This window comes from Corapipo altera, unplaced genomic scaffold (assembly GCF_003945725.1).
Source record: "Corapipo altera isolate COAL_440 unplaced genomic scaffold, ASM394572v1 44, whole genome shotgun sequence".
Lineage (NCBI taxonomy): Eukaryota > Metazoa > Chordata > Aves > Passeriformes > Pipridae > Corapipo > Corapipo altera.
In genome coordinates, this window is record NW_020884880.1 from 17225118 (window position 1) to 17249196 (window position 24079).

The 24079-nt window shown below is 36.6% G+C and overlaps 1 protein-coding gene across 3 annotated transcripts in view; it reads right to left on the reverse strand.

Moving 5' to 3' along the window:
• Positions 1-24079, reverse strand: part of THRB (thyroid hormone receptor beta) — an 87223-nt gene that overhangs the window by 26982 nt on the left and 36162 nt on the right. For 2 of the 3 annotated variants that reach the window (XM_027639196.1, XM_027639195.1), the window contains exon 1: positions 5809-6155. The exons of the other annotated variant lie outside the window; for it this stretch is intronic. In XM_027639196.1, coding sequence (XP_027494997.1) covers positions 5809-6136 — 328 coding nt within the window. In that variant the 5' untranslated portion in view covers positions 6137-6155. Of the gene's footprint in view, positions 1-5808; positions 6156-24079 lie in introns of those variants that run through there. 3 annotated transcript variants of the gene reach the window in all.

Here is a 24079-nt window from a genome sequence, read left to right on the forward strand (position 1 = left end):
GAACCATTCAAGAGCAACACCAACCTCACTGAACTGTACAATAACAACCAACATCATTCCTTGCTCTTTCAAGCCTCTATCTGCTGCATTTCAGCATCCTCATGGACTATCATTTGGTGATCCTGAAAGTTAACTATCTGTCAAGTCATACTCGACAATGTTTATCCCAATGCCCATCTTGGATCTTTGCTTTGAGTGGAGAATAACAATGAATGATCTTGATCTGCCGTGCCTGGTGTTTCCCTTGTAGCCTAAAGTAACGTCTTTGCTCCCCAGACTCCCACCTGCCACTCTGCCTAATCTTACTGTCTTGGCAAAGCTAAGTACTCAGCAGGACCAGTTGAACCTATCTAGATGAGTATGTCATATAATCCATTACAGTCAATCATGACGGCGATTAACAATACCTTTTAAAATTGTAACTGTAGCTTTCTAGAGGTACGGCAAGGAACAATTCCCTTCGATAGGAAAACATGAAATGAGTTTGCCCCAGGCAGACATAAGGACAGAAGGAGATCTGCTAACCTACGCAGTCATCTGAGGTACTCTTCATTAATACTGTATGCATACACTCTTGAATCACCATTTGCAGGAATGACACCTTAAAGCAGTATATGTGACCCTGCACAGCGTAAGAGGTTGGAGAGACACAAATGAGACACTTGGTGGCTATTCATCCATGTAACAGGGCAAAGAAATCTATTTAAACTAAAACAAACCATGAAAAATTATAGTGGTTGGTTTTCTTTTTCCTCTGTACTTGGCACATATTACCAGAAAAAAAAAAACCAAAAAACCCCAACAAACGCAGCATGTTTTGAGAAAAGTAAAGAACCAATTTCAGTTTTGTTAAAGCATCATTGCACAGACTTTATATTGCCAGGTCTCTGTCTGTACAGATAACATGATACTGGCTTAGGGAATTAACTCACACCTTAAAAAAATTTTAGAACCAAACCGTACTTGACTGTCAAACAGGGATGTGAGTAACACTGATGCAAACAAATTATGCCTGTATACCAGATGTTCCTTACTAGCTTGTTCCTGATCCACCACAGACTTATACACTGTAGGCAGAAAACGCCATTTGCAGCTATTGCACAAAGACACTTCTGTTTTAAGACCATTATTCAGAATTTTAATTTCCCCTGTATACTACTAGAGTTATTAATTAAAATATATTCCCTGAAATCTTTCTTTCCCCCATCTGTTATGGTTTGCATGCCCACAGACCACACACTAAAATGAGGAGTTTAGGACTTATCAGAAAGCTGGTATTCACTTACTAGACACTGCAGTACAAAAATTAAAAAGATGAAAGTAATTACTACCTTGAGAATCCCAAGTTGTATTAAAACTGAAATGAAAATTCATATTGCTGTTTAACTGCTTCCATAGTCACCTTGAACTCTTTGCAAATTATAAAAAATTACAACGCTTGTGTACAAAAAGCTTAAGTAGAGTGTTGGTGAAAGCATAGAGCTGAGAGAGAAAAAGCATACTCCATTCTTGTTTGTGCTGTTATCAATATTGATCTGAAAGGCTGGGCTGATACACTGATCCTTGTTTCCCACTTTCTTTAAATTACTCCCACTGAGAAAAATGGCTTATTTCTCTGAGAATATTGTTGAACAGATTCACATATTTCCTGTTAGCTAGCTGGCTTTCTTTTCCTCCATTTTGATCTTTGTTGGCATTCTTTGATTTATGGAATTACTAAAATTTGGCAAGAGATCTGCAAAGATCGAATCTGAAACATTTTTATAGCCCCTTTTCCCTTAATGACTTTTCAATGTACTAACCCTGTTCTTTGGGCTGATTCAGAAACCTTATCAGCAACAGTGCTTTTTGCATAGATGTGATGAAAACATTTTTGCTCAAACTGTGTTATTACTTAACTGCTGCAATCAGTACTGTACTTGCAGCCATTACCAACTACAGGTAAAAAATACACCACTGTAAGTCAGACCATGCCTTTTTCCTCTGCCCCACCCAAATTTAAATGTTTTATCAACAAAGTTTTGTATTGCAAGAAAGTGATTTATTTAGAAATCTAAGTCTCACTGAACAAAGAGAAGTATGACAGTTCACTTTCCCATCCTTCATCTGGTTATGGAAAGGTACTGTAAAGTAGAAGAAAACATGTCCCCATTGACTTTATTACAAAAGAAACATATAATTCTAAACGCATAATGATTTGCTGAATTATTAAATTTTTCTTACCAGTGCTATCTCCTTAGAGTGGTGGTCCAGAGCAAAATTAACATTTTTAAGCTTTAAATAATTGTCAACATACTTGGAGCTGCTCTGCCACAAAGGCCAAGATGACAAATGCTCAGTGTTTCTGTAAGTTGATTATATGTACACATACTCCCTGCACTGATGAAGTGACATTTTGACATAACCTCCATGTTCCATTTTCTTAGCTATTCAGAAAGTACCCTAATATTTTCACACCGCTGAGAATGCAGTTTGGACTGAATTCAGGCACTCTAGCACTCACACAGTACGTATTCTGAGCTGCACATAAATTGCCTGAAAAAATACAAGGAGAAATAATTACGACAATTACAATTATAACAACAACAACAACAAAAAATAATCTTCAAAGACCCACAGAACCTGAAGTTAAAACCTGACTTCATAGACACCTGCAGGTATCGTTCATTAACTTTGTCTGGGAAATGACCATTCAAAGGAAAGTGAAAGCCAGCTCTCATCCCGTTTTAACTTTGCAGACCTGTTTCCCATGTTGTCCAAATGTCCGAAACACTGTGCGCACATCAAATGTGGCAAGACTGAGGTTTCCGGACTCCTGTACATATTTCTTTTGCACTTTCCTAACTGCATTATCTCTACCCTGTCACTGGACACTTCTGCTCACAGTACGGGTGGTGTGAGGAGATCCAGGGACATTTTTGCGTATCTGTTCAGCCTCTGCACAAGGGTGGGGTGGCACAGGCTCACCCAGAGCATCACCCCACCCAGCATGCAGCACTGCAAGCTCACCGTGGCTGGAAGTACCGTAAGAGACGAAAAATATTCCAGTTTAAGCTCTCTGGGACAAAACTGAGAATAGCATCTTGTTCTCACAATGATCAGCCCTGTTCTGCTTATCAGATTTCACAGCATTATGCAGAAAACAGAAGAAAACAAAGTGTTTCTGGCTGCCTGTTTCCTAGGGTAGGATCAGGTCCAAAAGAGTTTCCTCAATAAAGCAGTAAGCTCTTGCACAAATGTTGTGCTACCACCTTTTAACAGCATGCACTAGAGCACAAAAGGTAATGGAGCAACAAGCAGATGCAAAGCTAAAACTACACCTCCACCTCTTGATTTTCTGGACTACAATTCTTTTCTTTCAAAGTCAATTCTTTCATCAGAACTTCTGACAGACAGTCAGGAAATAATAGTTTTTAACATACTGTAATAACTGAAGTAGCTTTCTTATATTTTACAATAACTAGCTTTACTTTCTAAATACTTTTTTTTCCTTTAGTGACACATTATGGGGGTCGTGGTTTCTTGTTTTTCAAGTTATTTTCTGATTTCTTTTGAAGTGACATAAAGATAGAGAAGTAATTAAATACTCCTTCATAAATGAAAAGCTTTTCAGCACATAAAATGTTGATTTTTTTTTTCTTTTCAGAGGGGAAACAAGACTTCAACCATATAGTAACTTGCAAAAGTTTTGATAGGAGAAGAGTCCATGTGCTGCTGTAAAGTACAATATGATTTGAACAGCATATTATTGAGATTACGACAAATTTCAAGGGACTAACAAAAATACCAACTGCAACAATCAAGACTCCTCATGAACACCTGCTTAGGGACTTAATTTTGTTTTAATGGGCTATTACCAAGGCTTCTCTAACAAACTCTCTTGCCCCCCCAATCAATTCTGGATCAATACAGACACACATGCCCTGTGAAAAGCCTTCTGTTCTTAGGACAGGATTAAAAGATTCGTTAGTTTTACGATAGCTTGGTTAAAAGATGGAAATTAAAAAAAAAAAAAAAAGCACATGTTCCACGCAGTTTAGATCTCTTCTGCTTAATAAATTCAGCATTTGCAAAGGTTTGACAGAAGGGAGGCAACTTTTTATTGATTATCACAGTAATAAGGATCTAAAAAATCCCAAAGCACATTGCTCTGCCTCTGTGAATGATCAATTAAAAGCCTGCTTGAGATTCAGCTTCCTCCAAAATTCACCACCATTTCTTAGTGAAACAGAGGTGGCAGAAAACAAAGGCAGACACGCAGTTTTTAAGAACAACTCTGTACTCTTTCAACCAAACAAGTACGAAAACTTTAAACAGAGCAGATGTCAGATGTCTGAGTACCGAAAAAACTTAAAGCTCTGACCTAGGTCTATCGATTATTATTTATAACCTTTAAACTTAAAAAAATGTATTCCTTCACTGACTTTGCATTAACAAATCTTTATTTTTTCCTAAGTTAATCCTGAGATAAACTTTTTCTTTAACTGAAAATAAGACATGGGAAAAGTCTACAAAGAGCCATGAATTCATTTATACAAAACACAACAGCAGATAGACTTAAAAAGCACCTAAAATGTTGCAAAACACAAAAACATGCATTATCCACAACTACATTTAGTCTACAATTTGATGTTGTTGTTACAGCTTCCCAGAAAACGATTTTAAAAACCATTTCCTTTATTATGAAATATAATGCTGTTTGAAGTATAAAATTAAGACATTTTTCTACCAAACACAGATTTATTGCACCAAGTACTAATGAATATTGTCTGCCCAAAGGAAAATATTTCAGTTTTCCATGTAGTTAATAAAATTACACAGTCTACTTTTCACTACAAAGCTACCTTAAAAGTAGTAAATGGTGTTTTCCCTATCCACCTAATTACATCAGATTCATCTGGTTTTTGGGTAACTGTATACAGAAGATCTGGTCTTAACAGAAAAAACACACTATTGTGGTACAATAGATTGTTTATTTTTATTCTTTAATAATGTGATTTTAAAGAAACACGGAGGACATATACTCTGTATGCGTCAGTTTGGCTGAGTTCAGAAAAAAACACACTGAAAACATTTCTAAGTGTTTGTTGGTATTTTGGAGCTCTTTTTAAATCTCCTTTACTTACTTGAAGGCAAAAGAGTAAATTCTAAAACAAGGCAATGATTTAACCCTGAGAGGGAATAGACATTGCACTCTAATTGCCCTTCACAAACATATTAATTATATCAACTTTCTGGATGCAGAGTAGTCTTTCTTACACAGGTATATTCTTGAATTCTCAGTCTTTTTTGCTTTGCATAATCAGAAACTACATGGTTTTCACTTAGAAGACAGTAACTCATTTCCCCCTACATATTTACAGTTCTATTTTCAAAATCTTTTGCCCGAGTTGTTGAGTAAACAGAGTTCACATTTACTGAAAATGAGGACTTAAACTGCTTGTATGTAATCAGAAACACAGCTTTAAGACATAGAATATATAATGACGACATTTCAGAAGAGAAACTTTCTTATCTAGCTCACTGGTGAATAGCAAACAAACTTAATAGCCCCAGAAAGAAGAAAATAAGCAACGTATTTGCAAATGTCTCTTATAGATTAAGAAAAAGTGCTTGGAAATCCTCATCGCTCACCGAAAACCTTACGATCACCTAGCAACCTACATTACTGCTGCTTTCAATTTTGAACAGGCAGCCTTCACATTCAAAGATGCATCTGAGCCAACTGATGCAACTGTAAGTTTAAAGCAAAACAAAAACAAAAGCAGAGATTATTTTTTTTTTGTTATTTAAATAAAATGCCCCTACCTTTCTTCTGAGAGTACGATGGCGACTGCACTTGAGAAAAAGTAGGTTTTTCTTCTGTGAAATATTCAGGTTGGTTGTACTGATTCAGGGCCATGTCCATGTCAGAGTACTCGCTTTTAAACACGTTTCCAGGGTAACTACAGGTATAAGGCTGATTCACCGCCCAGGCCTGTTCCATATATATGTTGTTACTGTGCAGGACCTGAGCATCACAACTGCTGTAACCCTGATTATCTTCAATATATGTGCAATAATCAGTGGACTGCATGTAGCAATTGCTACCAGCAGCTGGGTGCACTTCGTATATTTCTTGCATACAGTAGTTCATTTTGTTAGCCTATCTCAGCTTCTACTTTACGTACACACACACATGCATACACACGCAGGCATGCATACACATGGGTCGGGAGAGGAGCGATGAATATACACCAACAAAGTCGACTGCAAAACAGCCCGTTTTACTTCGGAGCGGCACCTGATGTGCTAAAATCCTATTTATATTGGGACGGCTTGTGAACTCCCCTGCCAGTCAAACATATTGGGAAGCAGATTTATGACAGTCAAAGGTCTTAATCTGTGACTGTAAGTTAATTCCAAGGGAAGATGGCAGGCAGGTAGCAATGGCCACCAGACAAAGAAGCGACATCCCGACAACCCTCCTGTTCCCCTGTTTGTCCGGAATAATCATTTTATAAACCATTTCCAGTCTTTTCCAATATGATTAGAAAATGATTACTAAGGCGAGGACACAGTTATGTCACTGTAGTTGTCAACTTAAGTGTGAAGAATTATAAAGACTGCTTAAGAACTCCCAGAGGGGATACGCTGAAAATCCTAAAATCAATAATCCTGTTTTTCAGCATTAAACCATAGAAAATCCAATAGTGCTGTGCTGATGACCCGAACAGTAGTCTAGTTTTACAAAATTTAGCAACTTAATCTGTCATCAGCTTTATTGATTTTGTTTTACAGAATTACACGCATGAATCTCCCCAGCCTTCCACACGTACACAATCCACCCCACTGCCTGGTAATGCATTTATGAGAAAGCAGCTTTGTTGAACTTCAGTCATTTCAAGAAGTAATTTCTATTGAGTTCAACAGGTGGGAAAATTCAAAATAATATAATCAGTAAAAAGAACACTGCTTATATATTATCAATAAGCTAATTGCTTTGCTATTTTGCTTTGTTATCTTTTCTGTTACAGTAACAGAGTACTTTTAGAAGAGTATCTTTTTTGACAACAGACGCAGCAGAAGAAGGAGGGTTTCTGCTCAATTTGGCTCACCTATGAACATGTCAATGCCACTACAACAAAAACTGTATGATCTTTTAATTGCTTAATGCACCCCAAACCTCAATATGGTCAATATACCTTCTTTAATAAGCCATTCTTTTTTGATCTAAAATAAATTATTTTATTTTTAACTTATATTAACTGCTATTTTTTTCCAGGCAAAATGTGCTTTTTCTTTACAGCACAGTTAAAATACGGTAAAACTTCTGAAGTCAGTAACAAGACAGTATCCCTTTTAATATCTCTTCTCATTACTGGGAAGCAGAATTATTACTGATTTCATAATGAGATCTTAGTTTTTTATTTCACTCATTGTAAACTAAAGGACTGCCAAAATTACCATGTAACTTGGCCCTTTTTCTTCTACGATCTTAAGTATACATCAAACAACTTTGATGAACATACACCTAAATGGTCCTAAAAAGTTCAGAGCAATAGGTAAGAACTGGGCATGACATGTACATACCTCTCCCTATCCGATATCGTTAATATTTGAGACTAATGCAAAGAGCCAACAGAGAAACATTTTCCCTTCCAACATACAACTGTAATTAACCTATCTGAATAAGAAGGTTGCCAATCAGTGCCTAATTATTACCAAATTCAGGACAAGTGCTTTCGATCAGAGAAGTTTAAATTGATGATTGGATTTTTTTTTCCCCCTCTAACTATAAAAGAAGCATCTTTAACACACATTTCTTATTAACTTGCTCAGAAAATAATAATATATTTGGTAAGTCAAAATGAACTCTACCAAGATCAATCCTATTTAAGGCAATAAAGTTGCTTCCAAACAAACTTATTCTGCTAAGACTCTAACAATTTAAACTAACATCTTACTTCATTAAGAGCACTAATAGTTACTGAAATTCCAGAAGTAAAACCCAAATGAACCCTCACTTATTTACCATTATCTAACTCGACAAATACCGCCGTGAAATACAATGTGAAAAAGTAATGAAAAAGTTAATTTTTCATTTTAGCTCAGGCCCATCATCTAGATTTTACAAACAGTGACTTTGTGATAAAAAGCATGTCTCAGGCGGGACGTGATTTTTCACGAATGGATGTTCAACACTTCATAAAAAAATGTCTGTGTTTCGTAAGAAATTCTGCAATAGTTGTTTGCACAGAAACCCCCAAACCATGCCCATTTAGGCGATCAGTTGGTAATAGTGTAGCACATACAAATGTAATGCACACAGCTTGCTGACCTTACTTCTCCACACTCCTCAGAGAGAAAACATTCTGCAAGTGCAAGTACATGGGTTGTTCCTTTACCACAAAACTATCTCCTGTGCAGCTAACAGGAATTTATGTTAGAGTTTGCACAGAGGTGAGGCTGTGTTTCACAGGTTAGCAGAGCAGAATACCTGAATACTTCTACACCACCCAGAAAAGCCTTGGGGAACTAGGCTTTAAATTTTTATTGGGAATTTTTCCCCCATGTGACTTGCTTTGCCAGCAGAGTCAAAATTCCCACAAATTTTCTCTTCTCTTGGTTTTTTACCCCTGATTTGATTTAGGTTTGTTACTGAAAAACTAAACAGGACTGAGACCGTGTGTTGGCAGAGCTGTTCCAGCCAGGATGGCACCGGAGGAAATAGTATATCAACATGGCACAGCCTGTGACTTACTCTCTGTTCCAAAATAAATCCCTCAAACATTTCTTATTTTCTATTGCTATGTCAATAATGCTTAGAAATGTGTCATATGTCCTATTTTTGTCAAGAGTTACTGCAATACTGCAAAGAAATTAAATTATACGAAACTGTGAAGGACGAGGAGAAAAAGAAAAATGGATGGAAGCCTTTTCCAACAACAAAAAAAAGAATGATAACACTGCCAGGGAATGTGGGTTCCTTACCTGTAAGGTGCTAACATTATAGAGGTTTATAGCACTGCAGATTGTTGTTCTCTTGGAAACAAGTCAGTTCACTGATCATTCTTGCAAGAACTTTGCAAAGTCTTAACATCCTTATTAAAACTGAAATAATCCTAAAATATTTTAATTTCTTAGGGTCCAATCCTGCAGGTCCCTATCATGTATTCCTTTGAATTGTCTGATAAAAGAGAGTCAGACAGGGTTTTTATCAAAAGTCTGAAAGTGAAATAGAATAATATTAACAGTTTTTCTTTGTCTTGTATTACAATTTGAATATTAGAGCCTTCATGTCATGTTGAGCTTTCATTGCCTTCAGCAATACAGTATTGCACTTGGAATTTTATTAGTTCACAAGTATCTGATTATGTGAACACATGGAAATTAATCACCATCAGAATAAAATCTTCAATTCAAGCAAACAGGCCAGTGATAAAACAGAAACTTTGATACTGTGACAGCAAAGGATCCAGAGCTCAAACTTCTCACAGTCTGAGATGTCAGTTCATTGTTCTAAAAAAGGCAGAAATTACTTGTTAAACATGGACCTTGAATGCCCCAAAGGTTTTTATATACTCACCCTGGTGTAAATCAGAAGTAAGTGTAGCGCAGTCAGTGATGTTACACTGGGTGGGCAGAAATCAGGCTGAGAATGCCTGAAAAGAGGTGTCTGCAGAAGAGACTACTTTACACTAGACCATTCAGCTCTTCATCAACTCCTGTTTTACAGTTATGACTAAGACTTTTAACTACAAACAATTAAACACCCCACTAAGCTGCAGTTCTCTTCTTAACTTGGTTACAAAACCCATCAAAATGAACCCATAGATATGTTAAGGAAAGACAGCAATCCTGGGGACGATCCTCTGGACGCTACAGCCCAACCAACTGCCTGACACAGAAAAGAAGAACTGTTCAGTGAAATCCACTCCGCTGTGTACCTCAGCTACCTGTGTGATGCGCAGGTGGCATATTACCCACAGGAGTCCTATTCTCCTGACCTCTTCCAAACTGTGCATCCCTGGGCCAAAGTCCTGAGTATCTCAGTGCAGCACTTAGGGCCCCTACACGCTACTTCTAAAAGACTTGGCAATGTCAGTACGTGGGAAGCATTGCAGAGCATTCAAATTCAGGGCAGAGTGCCACTTCTAAAGGACCAAAAGGAAGGCTCTTATGTTGGTTGTGTTCACACTTCACGCATGAATAGCGATAAATAAAAATCCAGTATTTGGTAAAAAAATTTTGCACATTTGAACATGTAGTTGCAAGGATTAAACATACCTTTCTGAACTCTTCACAGTTTTGTACACTCGTATTATCAGCTTCTGGTTTTGTAATACAAATTTTTACACATTACAAAATAACTGTTATATTTCCTATTTAAAGATTTTCTTGTTGCCTGTATTCTCTCAGCCACCTCTGATGATGGTTTTGGGAAAAAAAAAATTAGATTCTCTGCTTTTCCCAGAGAACACAAATCTGTGCTTTCATAACATGGGCCGCATCCCAGACAGGTCTTTTCACATTGTAAGGAAAATATACTGAAAACTGTAACAGCTTTTGAGCAGAAATACTAATGTAGCCTTTGCAACACACATAATTTGTCACATACAGCTATCTCCATACCCACACAATGAGTTACCATCTCTTTTTAACATATGTATTTGCATCACCTTATTCATTCACTTTACATACTATGATCAAAGACTCAAAATGGTCCCTCAAAAATGTGATTGTGCAAACTTACTGTTAGACATTAAACTAAGAAAATTTCAAACATCAGAATCAAAAGTAATAACAAGCATTTACAAAACCAGAAAATTAAGTCTTTATAGTGTTTATCTTAGTTTGAAAATGCTATTTGTGTCTAAATCACAAAGCATGTAGAATTACGGAATTCCAGCGTTGAAAAGTTACAACAGCAATCGACAGTTCCTGGAGTATGTCTCAGTGGAACTGAAGATATTATAAATCGCCATTTTGTCTATGCTACATTTATTATAGCAAGTGATACAACCGAAGGAAAAGGAGCCAAATCCTTCCAGCATAAAATAATTTCTTTGGGTTTGCAACAGATGTGGCAAGCTTCAAACTAGCTGCCCCTGGTATAAACCAAGGAAAACCTTACTTAGACAGCAGCACACCTCTCTTCTCCACATGTACTAAGTTACTTATTTCTCTAAAACTGCTCCTCTCACAAAACTCACTGTACTTCGGTTATGACATGCCAATAAATTTGTATGTGACTCATAATGTGCCAGTGTGATGCACCTTTTAATGAAACACTTCAATAGTCTGTTTGGATAACAAAGAATGTCATAGTTTATATTTAAATGTTCATATTCACTACAGTTCCAGTTATCCCTCAAAATATTTTCGACATCTTGAATAAATTTGTTTAAAACAGAAAGGACTCCTCGAGAGTTTGTGTTTGCTTTTTCTTGCAGTATTCACAACATGTAGGTAGTACATGGTCTTTCAGAAATTGTTTGCTCCTTGAGAGGTCTGCCAACACGCAGGCTAATGAAATTCTTGAATAGCGTTTGACAACTTTTGAGATGGTCTCTGAGCAAATATTACTAAGAGTAATTATAGACCTGTGACCCAGACAACCCAATTTGTTAAGCCTCCCCATATATCATAATTGGAAGACCCTGTTAGCAGACATCAGTTAATTACAGAGCTTATCTCTTGAGAAAGTAACCACCAATACTTATAACATGTACCTTTTCTGAGTCATTCCCTACCCCAACTCCTTGTGAAAACTTCAAGGTGAAAAGTTTTATTTGTTCAAAAATAAAACTAAGCAGAAAGCAGGCTAATTTAGCTTGACACAACATAATTAACAGACTCCTGGATGGGACTGTCTGGGTTTGGAAGCCTCCTGACAGTCCTTAGTAAGACGTTAAAGCGATCAACACCTGACATCTGTTAGCAAAGAGGCATTCTGAGGTAAAGCACAACTAAATCTAAAGAAATCAGGTACTTAGACCAGTTTAACTTTTTCATGAGGTGATATCCTGCCTGACACTGTAATCTTTCTTCCTGGAGTGACGCAAGACTTAAGTAAAAGAAAACAACTTGTAATCCCCCCCTCCCAATATGCAGTAATTATTTTTTAGGCAAAGAACAATGAAGAACTATTTATCCAAGTTTAAAAAGGAATAAAAATAACTTAAGCACTAAATTTGTGCTAATACCTAAGCAACTGTGATTCTGAAAAGGAATTCCTTCAATGCTGCGCTGATGCGAACAAAACAACCTACATGAAAGAAAATGGTTTATTCTCCTGACTAGTGAGGCAAAGAATAATCCTAACAACAAGTTCCATTTAAGTTCTGTACATGCACTTACTGAGGCTTTGGGGATGGCTAATAATAAGAAAGACGGCAAACAACAGTCACAGGTGAGAGATGAATACACTGAAAGTAGTAAAATAATGCTTTCTTTTGCCTTTGCATTTTTCACGTATCAAAGATATGCTTCATTAAAAAAGGCCAGGTTCAAAAAAGATTTTTGATCAGCTTAACAAGATCTAAAGAGAAAGATGAATACTTTTTAAAAACTCTAAAAGAACAGGTATTATTTTGTACTAGGTATCACACAGAAACTCCCAGTAAGTACTCATCACATTGTCATCAGAGCTCTTCACTAAGCTACTAAATTAAATAGAAAGGAAAACTAAAAATCACAATTATCCCAACGAAAAGAAAAAAGTTGGTAACAAGAAACAGCCCCCCCTCCATAATAATGCTTTTACCAATGGCCAAATCCCTGATAATAAGCAATGACATAACAACTTGGTTTTGCTTGAGGTTTTTGGATTTTTTTAATGCTGTGCTCTGCATGATAATGCCAGTTACCTTTACACTTTTTTTCTTCTTTTTGGTATTCCTGGGCACTTGACATGACTTGAAAGTTTGCTTTTGTATGGCCTGGTTGTAAAATTGTGCTAGTCCAGGTTGAAGCATGTAGACATTGCGAAAGCTGCTGTCCATTCCTCTGGATATCATAATTTTTGAAGTGTCTTTTCCTACAGAAACGGTTTTCTGCTATGCCCACTAAATTCCATTTTTGATTTCTGTCAGGAAGGTGAATCAGTCTGTCCCACAACAGGAGGCCACGTCCTGGATGTTTGGCAAATACTGCAGGGCTACAAAGTGTTGGCTTTGCCAAAATCTTGCTCAGGTGTGGAGTTTTGGAAAGCAAGTGGTTCCCCAGCTCTCCTGATGCTGTGGTATTCCCGTGCATCTCCACTGGACTGCACTGATACGATGCAGAACCTTTCAGCCATGCCCATTCAGCCACCATTGTTCCCCTTCGGTACAAGTAAATATAAATTTTTCCGTCTGAGAAGCCTGAACAAGTAGGCAGATCTATGTGGACAGGCTAACACTAGATGCAACTTTCACAACGTCACAACTACAACATGGGCCCCTGGGCAAGTTACCACCGATTTATTGCCTTGCTCATATGATCATTTGAGGTCTTGTAGGTCGAGGCTGGTCGTGAACAATTTTCAGATACTTAAAACACAAAACATCAAGGATTCAGCCTTGTTTGACTTTGCTCTTATCGTAGGCTGACCTGAGGGACACTCTGTTACCTAAGTGTGACATTCTTATGTGGGCATGCTTAGCAGTTCCGCTTTTGCTACCTACTGCCTTTCTCTACTTGTCGTTGCAGCAGAGTATCAGAGATGCTAATTTTATCACAGGAGCATGGACACTTGGGTCTGGTGTAGATAATGAACAATACTAAAGCTGCATGATTTGTTCTAAGTGGTCATAATTTATTTATTCCTTGGTATAGAAGAAATGGAGATACCACCAGTTGATAAATTTGCAAAACTAAATATAGCCCACTTTCTCTTTCTTGGCAGCAAAACTAAATGCTGTAGAAATGATACATCACAGATCATGTTCCATATTTAAAGAATTTATATTATTTGTAGCAAAATTCAAATACAAAATAGCTGTCTAACTTGTATATAGAAAACAGCAAATTCCAGACATTTGATAACTGATATCCACGGTGGTTTTAATCATAGTAAGATTCTGCTGTTTTAATCAACCTAAGAGTTAATTTTACATACATTTCACTCAGTAAAGTAACATATTAGTAAATAAGTGCATACTAAGTCAGTAATTTCTAGATAAAAATGATTCAAGATAACTTTGGATTTCAGTCTCCAGATCTATCATAATATTGCTGTTTCTCAAAGTTTTGTCCTAAGACTTCCATTAAGTGGAACATTTCCAATCAAGGACACATTCAGGAAACTTAATTACAGTTAGTATTAAATACTGTTATCCTATGTTAGTCCCTGATAGCATTTATAGCTTTTCTCAAGATGTTATTTAATTTTAAATGTAAATGCATACCTTTTTTTCTGCTGGGAATACAAGCTCACCTGATATTTGCAGTTACAAGTCCATTCCTTCTACTCACTGTATTCAGCTGGACATCAGTGACATGAATTTGTGTGAGAAACTACCTAGCATCATGGAATCAATGCACAGGGCAGGTAAGTTACCTACAGAATTTGCCCCTACTTACTTCTGGCTTTATAGATCTACTCTAGTTCAGACTTGATTTTCTTGGTAAAATTAAAAACTAACTCTAAATGCAGGTAATACGGCAAGAGAATATCACTTGTAGGAGGATAATCAGGTTTAAAATAGAATAGTGAAAGTAACCCAGAGAACACTAGGCAATTAAAAAAAAAGAACAGAATATGATTTTTTTTTAATAAATCAAACACTTTCATATTCTCTTGACTTCATAAATTTAAGCCCAGAGGAAGAGACTGGATTGTTCTGACAAGACTCACTGGGAGCTGCACAGAACTTCTCTGTAAGATCTGAACTGAACTTACCCACTTCACTCTTCATGCACAAAGAGGAACTGTGCACTATAAACCCACCCTTCCTCTATACTTTGTATAATCTCAGACAATGTACCTGATTCAGTACAAGGCTACTCTCCCTTGTCTTCCTTCACACGTCAGTTATCTCCCTTCATGGATAATATTGCATCTTTACATAAATGCAAAAGTCAAGCATGTGCAATATATGTGTTAAAAATACAGACATTTCTATAATTCACTCATAAATAGATCCTTCCTTTGTTGGTTTCTTGAGCAGACACAACACAATTCTTGACCTCATTTAAAAAAGTCAGTTATATCCTCAGTTACTCAGGTCTTGCTATTAGTCCTTGAGATCAGTAATTCATAATCCAGGTTGTTCAATTTCATTAGGAAAAAATTTCTATGCTTTTTCACCTAAATTTATCTTTGATATTAAAGGTCATCTTTGCTGTCTTTTAACCTTTTATCAAAAACCATACATTCACTACAATGGTAAAACTTGTTTCCCAAGGATTCAGACAGGGTGTCGCACAGGGCTTACAGATTTTTAACTTTAACAAGGAACTCTAAACCCCTTCATAACTTAAAAAAAAAATAAAAAAAAATAAAACATATTTTCCAATTTCTGTGTTTGCAAATCATCTGTGGGATTTTAAAATATGATTCTAGGCACATGTAAACTATGAGAAGAAACTGATTCTATTACCGCTTCCATCATTTGGAATTTGCCAGGCAGAGTTCACAAAGGCTAACCCAGCATCCTCTCTTTCCCTTTCAGTTCCCTCTGAAATTTGTCTCACTATTCTGACTCTCATGTTAGCTACAGTTTATTTAATTTAACAAGTTTGCACTTTATTTCACAAATTCTCTTCAGTCACCAGGGACATTTCACATTCGAATTTTTCTAGACAAGGATTAAGTTGTAAGGAACTACCACTGAGCGGTCTCATATTTTGTCTCCTTTTCTTGTACTTTCTACACTGTGGCACAGCAGATATGTCTTAAATTACCATTCACCTTTTTATGTTAAATTTATTTGACTCCATTTTTTCTAACATATCTTGCCTGGATTTCTCAAAAGCTTTTTTTTCTCTTTTTCTCCCCCCAACAAAGAACACAGTTGAAATCTCCTACATCTACTCTTGGTCTTGTCAAACCAAAATCTTTGATAAAGGATGATAATTTAATTTTGTCTGAGCTCCCTACTTGTAAGAGAAGCACCTCTCTCTCCCTCTAGCTACTGCTAAAATGGCTATAATTAAGGCAGGAAGCAGTACAGCCTACTGGGATGAACCACGACTGAAAACACAGGCCCTATTTCAGAGTAAAGAGGGACTAATAAGCAGGGCCTAGAGCTCTTCTTGTCAACATAAGTAAAGGAATCATCAAGAATTTCATAAAGCACATTGTAGCAATAACTGGCATTTGAGCAGTCAACAAGTCAAAAGACTTCCTCAGAGGCTCTTTAAAGGTTTGTTTTATAGAAGCAGAAAAGGTTTTAGCAAATGAACTGCCCACTGAGCTAAACTATAAGCATAGGCAAGGAGAATCCCTCCAAATTTTTTTATTATGGGCCCAGACAAAGACTGCTAATGGGTGATTGTAAAGGTAGGCCTGCTCTCAGATATGCAGTGTTATCTGAATGTCATTATATAAAGAACTATAAAAACAATGGGACAATTCATTTGTTTTCATCTCAGTTCTATGGTTTTTTTCCTACTTCTCTACTAGCATCCACCAACAGTAGTCAAGGAAGGGATACAAAAAACCTCTCCTTTTTTTAGTACAACTGAAGAGAGTCATAAGTTGTTTCTTCCAGAAAGACTGGAGATGGTAGCCAGCCAGCCAGGCAGGAGGATAGTGTTTCCTGCTGCAACGAGCTGTATACGAATCCTGACAGAATCTCAAGAGTGACAGCATAGGACCACAAAACACACTGAAAGAGTGCCTGTTCTCTGTACTCACAACAACCTTAGAGGCACTGCATTAAATTCCCCCAGCTGTGCCCTGAGAATTACTCTATTTTTCCTAGCTTGGGATCTTCCCTGTTACACTCAAGGCTGGCATTTGCATTCCTGTTATTACTATTAGTGCTTTATACCACAGTAGCTCCGGCTGATGGCTAGATCCATTGGTGATGAAAGCTGCTATGACCACACAGGCAATCCGTCCTTGCTCCTCAGAGGCTGATTACATTGCTCACACTCTTTTGGGGAGTGTAAACATTTATTTTTCACCCTCAGTAACAGGCTGTCGCTTAGTTGCAAGGCAAAAGGTAAATCAGCAGTTCTAGGATGTCAGAGGATTGCTGTTTTTACAGTTACAAAGACACTTCCTCTCACGACAAAAAGTTATTTTACATTCCGAAACTGCTCAGAACAGAATCTCTCAGAAAATTTTCTCTACACAGTATTTCACCGTGCGGCTAATCAAAATAGTAGCAGTAGGAGAACATCTTAGCAATCTCTGAATTGTCATTAACTTACTTGGTTGCAAAAATTTTGTATGTCTTGCCTTTTCTCATACTTCAGGTTTATTGAAAACAGAGCAGCGAGGGCAACAGCACTTCACTGGTTTGGGGTTTTTTTTGACATTGAAGTATGCAAGCATCTAAGGACACTGAAGTGGGTTGGCTTCAGAGAGATCAACTAAGGCAAATGCATCAGGATTAGGACTGAGAGGTGCACAGTAGGTTGATGAAGTAGCCTAGCTTTGTATGGACTCAGTCTGATAACGCTAGACGATTTTTACTTGATGACTTGAGATAAAAAAAAAAAGCAACCAAGCTACAATTAAAGGATACTTCCCTGACAAAATTAATACCAAATTCATATTTTGTTCAACCATTTTAAACCACACAAAGTAACTATAAGTAAAAGCATGTAAAGTTTTCATGCATGTTTGTGCCAGGAAAGATTAAACTATCTGTGCCACACAAGGCTTAGGTTTCATTTTTTCTCATTAATCTTGCTGTCAGTTCACAGTATTTTATTTTCACTCCCGTATTATGCTTCTCCTCTCCTCTTTCCCTTTCTTTTCTTGTCCTTCCCTCTTCTTCCAAATAATACCATGGCATTTTCTTCTTATGCTTCCTTATAAAATAGGGAAACACTTCACAATTGAGTTTCTCAACTTTTAAACTAGGTTCATGTGATCGTTGAATAAGCAGAAGGATGGAGCACAGCTAACATAGACTAGCCAGACTCTTTTTCATAAACATGTAAATCCTGCCTATGTGCTAAATAAAACCTTGAGAACATGTGATTTCTTTCCTAAATTTTAAAATATAAAAATGACAATGCCTATAAGAAAAAATTTGTAGAGTGAGAGAAAGGGACTAACAGATAGAAGTAATGATGTCTACTGAAACCATCATGTGGTTTTCAGTATTTCAGAAACATGTGTATGTATGTTTGTGGAAGAGCCAGTATTATTTAATCCAGGACTGTTGTACTGTTACTTGCTTTAACAGTGGCAATATTATAAAATATTTAAGTATTAAATTTAAAAATATGAATTTCAAGACACATTAAATTTCAATATTTTCAATCTTTTGGACAAAGATTACATCACCATGAAAGAAGAGTGCACAGATAATTACAATAAAGTTATAAAAGTCTCTAATGTGTAAGAAAAAGCAACATTAAGAAACTCATAATATACAGTGTAATATCTTTATCCTTGTTCTTCATGTATCTTAACGAGCTCCTCTGTGAATCAATGCAATCACTTTTTAAAAACACACCGAATTTCTATTAACTATTAAAGTAATATTACACATATATTTATCTCATCAAGAATCTGGGCTTGACATTATGCTCAAATTTCTAAACATGAGAAAAAATTAATCAGAGAAAAAGAATATCCAGAAGAACATGACAGTTCATCTGTAAGTTAATCTGTAAGAGGCAGATTCTGAGCACAGAGAAGCAAATGGTTCAGGGTTTGGGGTTTTGGTATGTAATAAAGAGCTGTCTGAAATCCTGCCCTTTGAGAAATGAACAGGAATTGTGTACACCAATATGGAATCTTGTAACAGCTACGGATAAAACAAACATACAGAAAGAAATGAATGACCAAAGCTATAAGGGAAAAAGCAGTAAGATATCAGGATATGCAATGGAACTAGAAAGGTGTTGCTAACCGATACAGCCACATAGATGCTACATGCATTTTCCCCTCTCATAGTTCTGTACATGGAAGTTTTTCTGAGAAGATGGTATACCTGAGTACAACAGTTCTGTTCAAACCACAGGGCTCACCTGGCTGCTGTTCTCCAGCAGGAGCCATAAGTAGATACCCAGGGGAGAGTAAGAACAAAGGAAGTATATCTGAGAATTTCCACCAAGAGTCTCACAATCCCCACCTACTACTTGTCAGTCCAAAGGATTGCCTGAGCCTTTCTAAAATGTAGCAATACCCAATGGATCTCTCTTTGAAGTGCAGCCCAGTCTCCCCTTGAGTACACTTCTTGCATTCAAAACACACTCTGGCAAGGAGTCCCAGTATCTGTCTCTAATGTGCACAACCACCTCTCTCTGTTCGTTTTAAAGCAAGACTGATTTAATGCCCAACAGGCAGCGATCCACCTCACCTGGACTCATTTTGCAGACTACTGTTTGTGTGAATATGGGGATGTTAATGGATGTTTACTCTCTTGATATTGTGTTAGATAATTCTTTTAATGCCTGGGAATCTACTAAAGTAAAAGTGAGAAGCCAAAACATCATTTTCGGATTACGGATCAAAATACATAAAATAGATCTTTAAAAACATATAAGTTACAGTGAAGCCGTTTAGAAAATCACTTATATCACTTCCACAGATCACTTCAGATCACGATCACCTTTTTCTAAAATCCAGAGTACTGCTTTCCTTGAGCTTTTTTTCTTGAGCTTTCAAATCAGTTCACATGGACTTTCCCCAATCCCCATCAGATCTTCCATTCCTTCCCACCGGAGAATGGGCAGTAGATTTGGCGATTGCTTACTAACAGCAAAGCCTGTGGATATGTGCACATAATTGAAGCTCTTTCTTTTTTCAAGATGATAAAACAGTTCAAGTTATTTTAGTTCTAGAATTCCTTAAAGAGATACCAGGTATCTTGAAATAACATCTCCTGTTGAAGGACTGAGGTTTGAGCAACAGCTAGGTAAAAAGAACAGAAGTACTAAAACTAGCAGTCTTGACAAATATGTAATTTGTCAAGGAAAAAAAAAAACAAAACAAATCAAGTTTGCCCAAGCAATGGAGTCAAAGGTTTCTTCAGTAAGAAAGACAAACTGGGATGTGAGGAGAGAATTCTTCAAAACTTGAAATAAACTCAAGCTTAGTACAAGTCTAAACCATTTTCAGACATAGAACAAAGCAGAAGTGAAAGTCTGGCCTTCATATGTTGCAACATTTACACACTTCCCTGAACATTAATTTTCTTTTATGGTAAGCACTGTAGCAATTCTGATGCTTTTAAAGAACACAATCAGAAGTGCAGTAAGGGAATGTCAAAGGTATTTTGTTTATATGGAAATAACTGAACAGTGCCTGATTGCATTGATCCTGTAGTTTACCAACAGTTTTACAATTGGCACAAAAAATTACAGTCCTCTCTCTCTCTAGAACTCAATATAAAGGAGAAGCAGTGTAAGTTCATTGCTCTGACATACTGTTATCCGAAGAACTAAACAGCAGTCTGTGGTCAGACTTTTGAAGATCATAAAATGGCAGGCTGCAACTCCTATGGCAGGGAGTGAAGAAGACTTAAAAAACATAGAAGGACATTTTGTGTCCTTTTATTAACTACTTTAAAAGGTTTTTGCCTGCAAAATTAACAATTATGTTTTATATTGACACTACGCACTCCTTCTAAACTGATGGTAGTTGTGAAACAGAGTAACACATTCTAAGAATTATACTCAAAATTTCAAACACAGCAGTCTGCTTCCACCAGAAATAAGTTCCAGAAAGATGAGTTAGCAAAAGAAACAGCTCTGGTTTAAACAAAGTTACTATAGAAAGGGACTGACCATACTGATCGATTACTAAAAAACAAAATAGAAAAGGAAAAAAATAGCAGCATTAACATAATGAAATGTATTTCAGAAAATGACTAGCAAATGCTGCAAAACTAAAAAAATAACACGTTTGTTTCCTCTGTTCCTCATGAAATCTAAACCAATCTTTTTTTTTTTCCCCCTCTTGAAAACATCTTATCTGGAAAAAACAGCAGGTATTCCTAAGTTGTAAATACCAAATTTAAACACGTTTAGAAACACAGAGACATAAGATCTTCATGTTTCTCCAAAGAAAAAACCCACTATTTAGAGAATCTTTTCTTGCCCCATGATGAAAAAGAAAACACCAACATATAGAAATGCATAAAAAATTGAAACATTGCAAAATGTTTTACAGACTACTTGGCTTTTGTATTGATATAGCACTTTTAAAAACATTAAAATTTAAACAAAGAAGGTAAAATTACACCAGAGTGTCTGTAACCTAGAACTTATGAAGTGTGATATTTTTAACTGCATATTCAAAAATATGCTTCTAAGTAATAAGAGCCATCACGGAGTGATTCATAGCTTCATGCAAAAACATCCCACAATATAAATCTTGTTAACCTTTTGAAAATCCCCAAAAGCTCATTACAAAGCTGCTGAATCCTAGTGTAACAAAACCTTATATTAAAGTATTTACTGTCCTTCTAAAAAGTCCATTACTTAAAAGAAATAATACACTTGAGTTGTCGGATTTTATCGTGGTCTGGCAGGCAAAGAAGTGTCAGACAGTATGTCAAATTAAATTATCCTAGAAAAACCATAATAGAAATTCAGGATAAATAATTTCTCAGTTGATGTTAATAAACTATTCTCCATCTGAATTAATATCAAGTTTACAGGGTAATGAGCATTACAGTGAAAAGACTCACGAAGAAAATGTGGTACCTTTCCTATCCTATTACTTTTCCCAGTTCCTGGAAACTACATGCAACACCCTTGGACACACTGGTTTTCAAATGGATTTGTTGCACGAAAGCTGATTAAATTTCTTCTCCAAATGAGAGACCTGTTACAAGAAATGTTGCATATTAAATTCTACTTACTGAAAATATGCATTTATGACATTTAAATTATATTCCCCAATGTAAGCACTTAATTTCATTATAATTCCTATCTTGATCTAACTTTACAGTCATTACCGAATAGAACAGTGTTGAGCATAGAAGCACAATGACTGAGTTGATTATGAAACCCTTGAGTAAAAGCAGAGCAAAACACTGGCCTTGCTGAAGTCAGCGAAACAGCTGCTGTAGATTTCACTGGCACTACTGTTACATTCTTTACATTCACTCTTCATCTGCCATGAAGGTGAAAATAATGAGATTTACTGTATTCTACAGATATTTTCTAGGTTTTAAAAGCCACTTTTTAATTTCTTCTTCAGTTCTCACTCCAGTAAATAAAGTAAGATGAAGACACGCCTCAGAGGTTGTCCTGCATTTTGGGAGAAAATGTACACAAGGAAGCCTTCAACAATAGATTATTGCCAGTGAATAGTGATGCTAAAGCCAGAAGCTTCACTGCAGTATTAACACAGAAAGAATGTTTTTAATTTACTATGTTACATATTTATTTGAAAGTACTATCTTCTCAATGAGAAAATAATACTTTCCAACTTTTTAATTTTTCTATTCTATTGTGCAAATGTATGACAGAAAGACTTGTAGTTATTGCTAAGACAGTACTGATTTTTAAAATGCTTATATAATTTTTTTCCCATATATTACTCTGTGGGTAGTAATTGTTGGTGCCAACCATAAAGCTGCGGATGAACAGCTGTTGTTACAGCCCAGAAAGCCAATCATACCCTGGGCTGCACCAAAAGCAGTGTCACCAGCAGGTTAAGGGAGATGATTCTGCCCCTCTACTCTGCTCTCATGAGACCCCACTTGGAGTGCTGCATCTAGCTCTGGGGTCCTCAGCACAGGAAAGACCCGGACCTGTTGGAGTGAGTCCAGAGGAGGACCACCAAGATGATCACAGGGATCAAACACCTCTCCTATGAGGAAAGTTTGAGAATTGAGATTGTTCAGCCTGGAGAAGGGAAAGCTCTGTGGAGACTTTATTGTGGCCTTTCAGTACCTAAAGGGGGCCTATAAGAAAGATGGGGACAAACTTTTTAGCCTGTTGCAATAGGACAAGGGGTAATGGTTTTAAACTGAAAGAGGGTCGAATTAGATTAGATGTAAGGAAGAAGGTTTTTACAATGAGGGTGTTAAAACACTGGAACAGCTTGTCCAGAGAAGTTGTGGATGCCCCATCCCTGGAAGCATTAACAATGAGGTTGGATGGGGCTCCGAGAAACCTAATCTAGTTGAAGATGTCCCTGCTCATTGCAGGGAGGTTGGACAAGATGACCTTTAAAGGTCCCTTCCAACCCAAACCATTCTGTGATTCTGTGATTCTATAAAAGACAACGCACACTTAAAAACATTGTGTTTCAAAACAGTTAAGTTAAACTTTCAGGTTTGCTATGTAACATTTTTGTGTGTGATTCCTCATCTGAAAACTATTTATTTTACCAAGCTTTAGTTAATGGGAACAGAACGCCTCTATCTCAGACATAGTACCCAAAGATATGCTATGTCCAGCTCTCCATCTCCTGAAGAATCCCTTTATCTCAATGTTTGGTCATCATCTGAGTTATGTGTAAATAAACCTGGTTAGGCAAGTTTTGGCACCTAGAGTGGCAAAAGTATGCTAACAAACGCTGTTTACAAAACCTGTAGATCCAGCTTTTCACTTGTCAGCTTCTAATGGCATCAAGTACCCAATATTAGGTGTTAATTAACTCCATCTGTATTGCTGGGTAAACTCTGCATTCTAAGGAAAAGGAAGAGTAGTTTGGACTTCACTTTGAACATCAGCTTTTCAGTTTATCTTTTTGCATGCAAATATTTTACCTGGTACATTAATTTTGCTTTTTATTTTTAATTTTATTCACTCTTAAGTAAGGGCTTCTACACTTCTGAAATCCTTAGATGATACCAATAACTTTGAAGTTCCCAAATAATTTTGACAAACTTGAACTCTCTCTATTAAAAGCAATAACTACATAAAATAATCACACTAGTATGTGTTTTTAAAGCTGAGATGCCAAAACATTTGAAATATTTTTCTTATGGAAACTGCAAATGTAGTACAGCCTAGCTTTACTCTC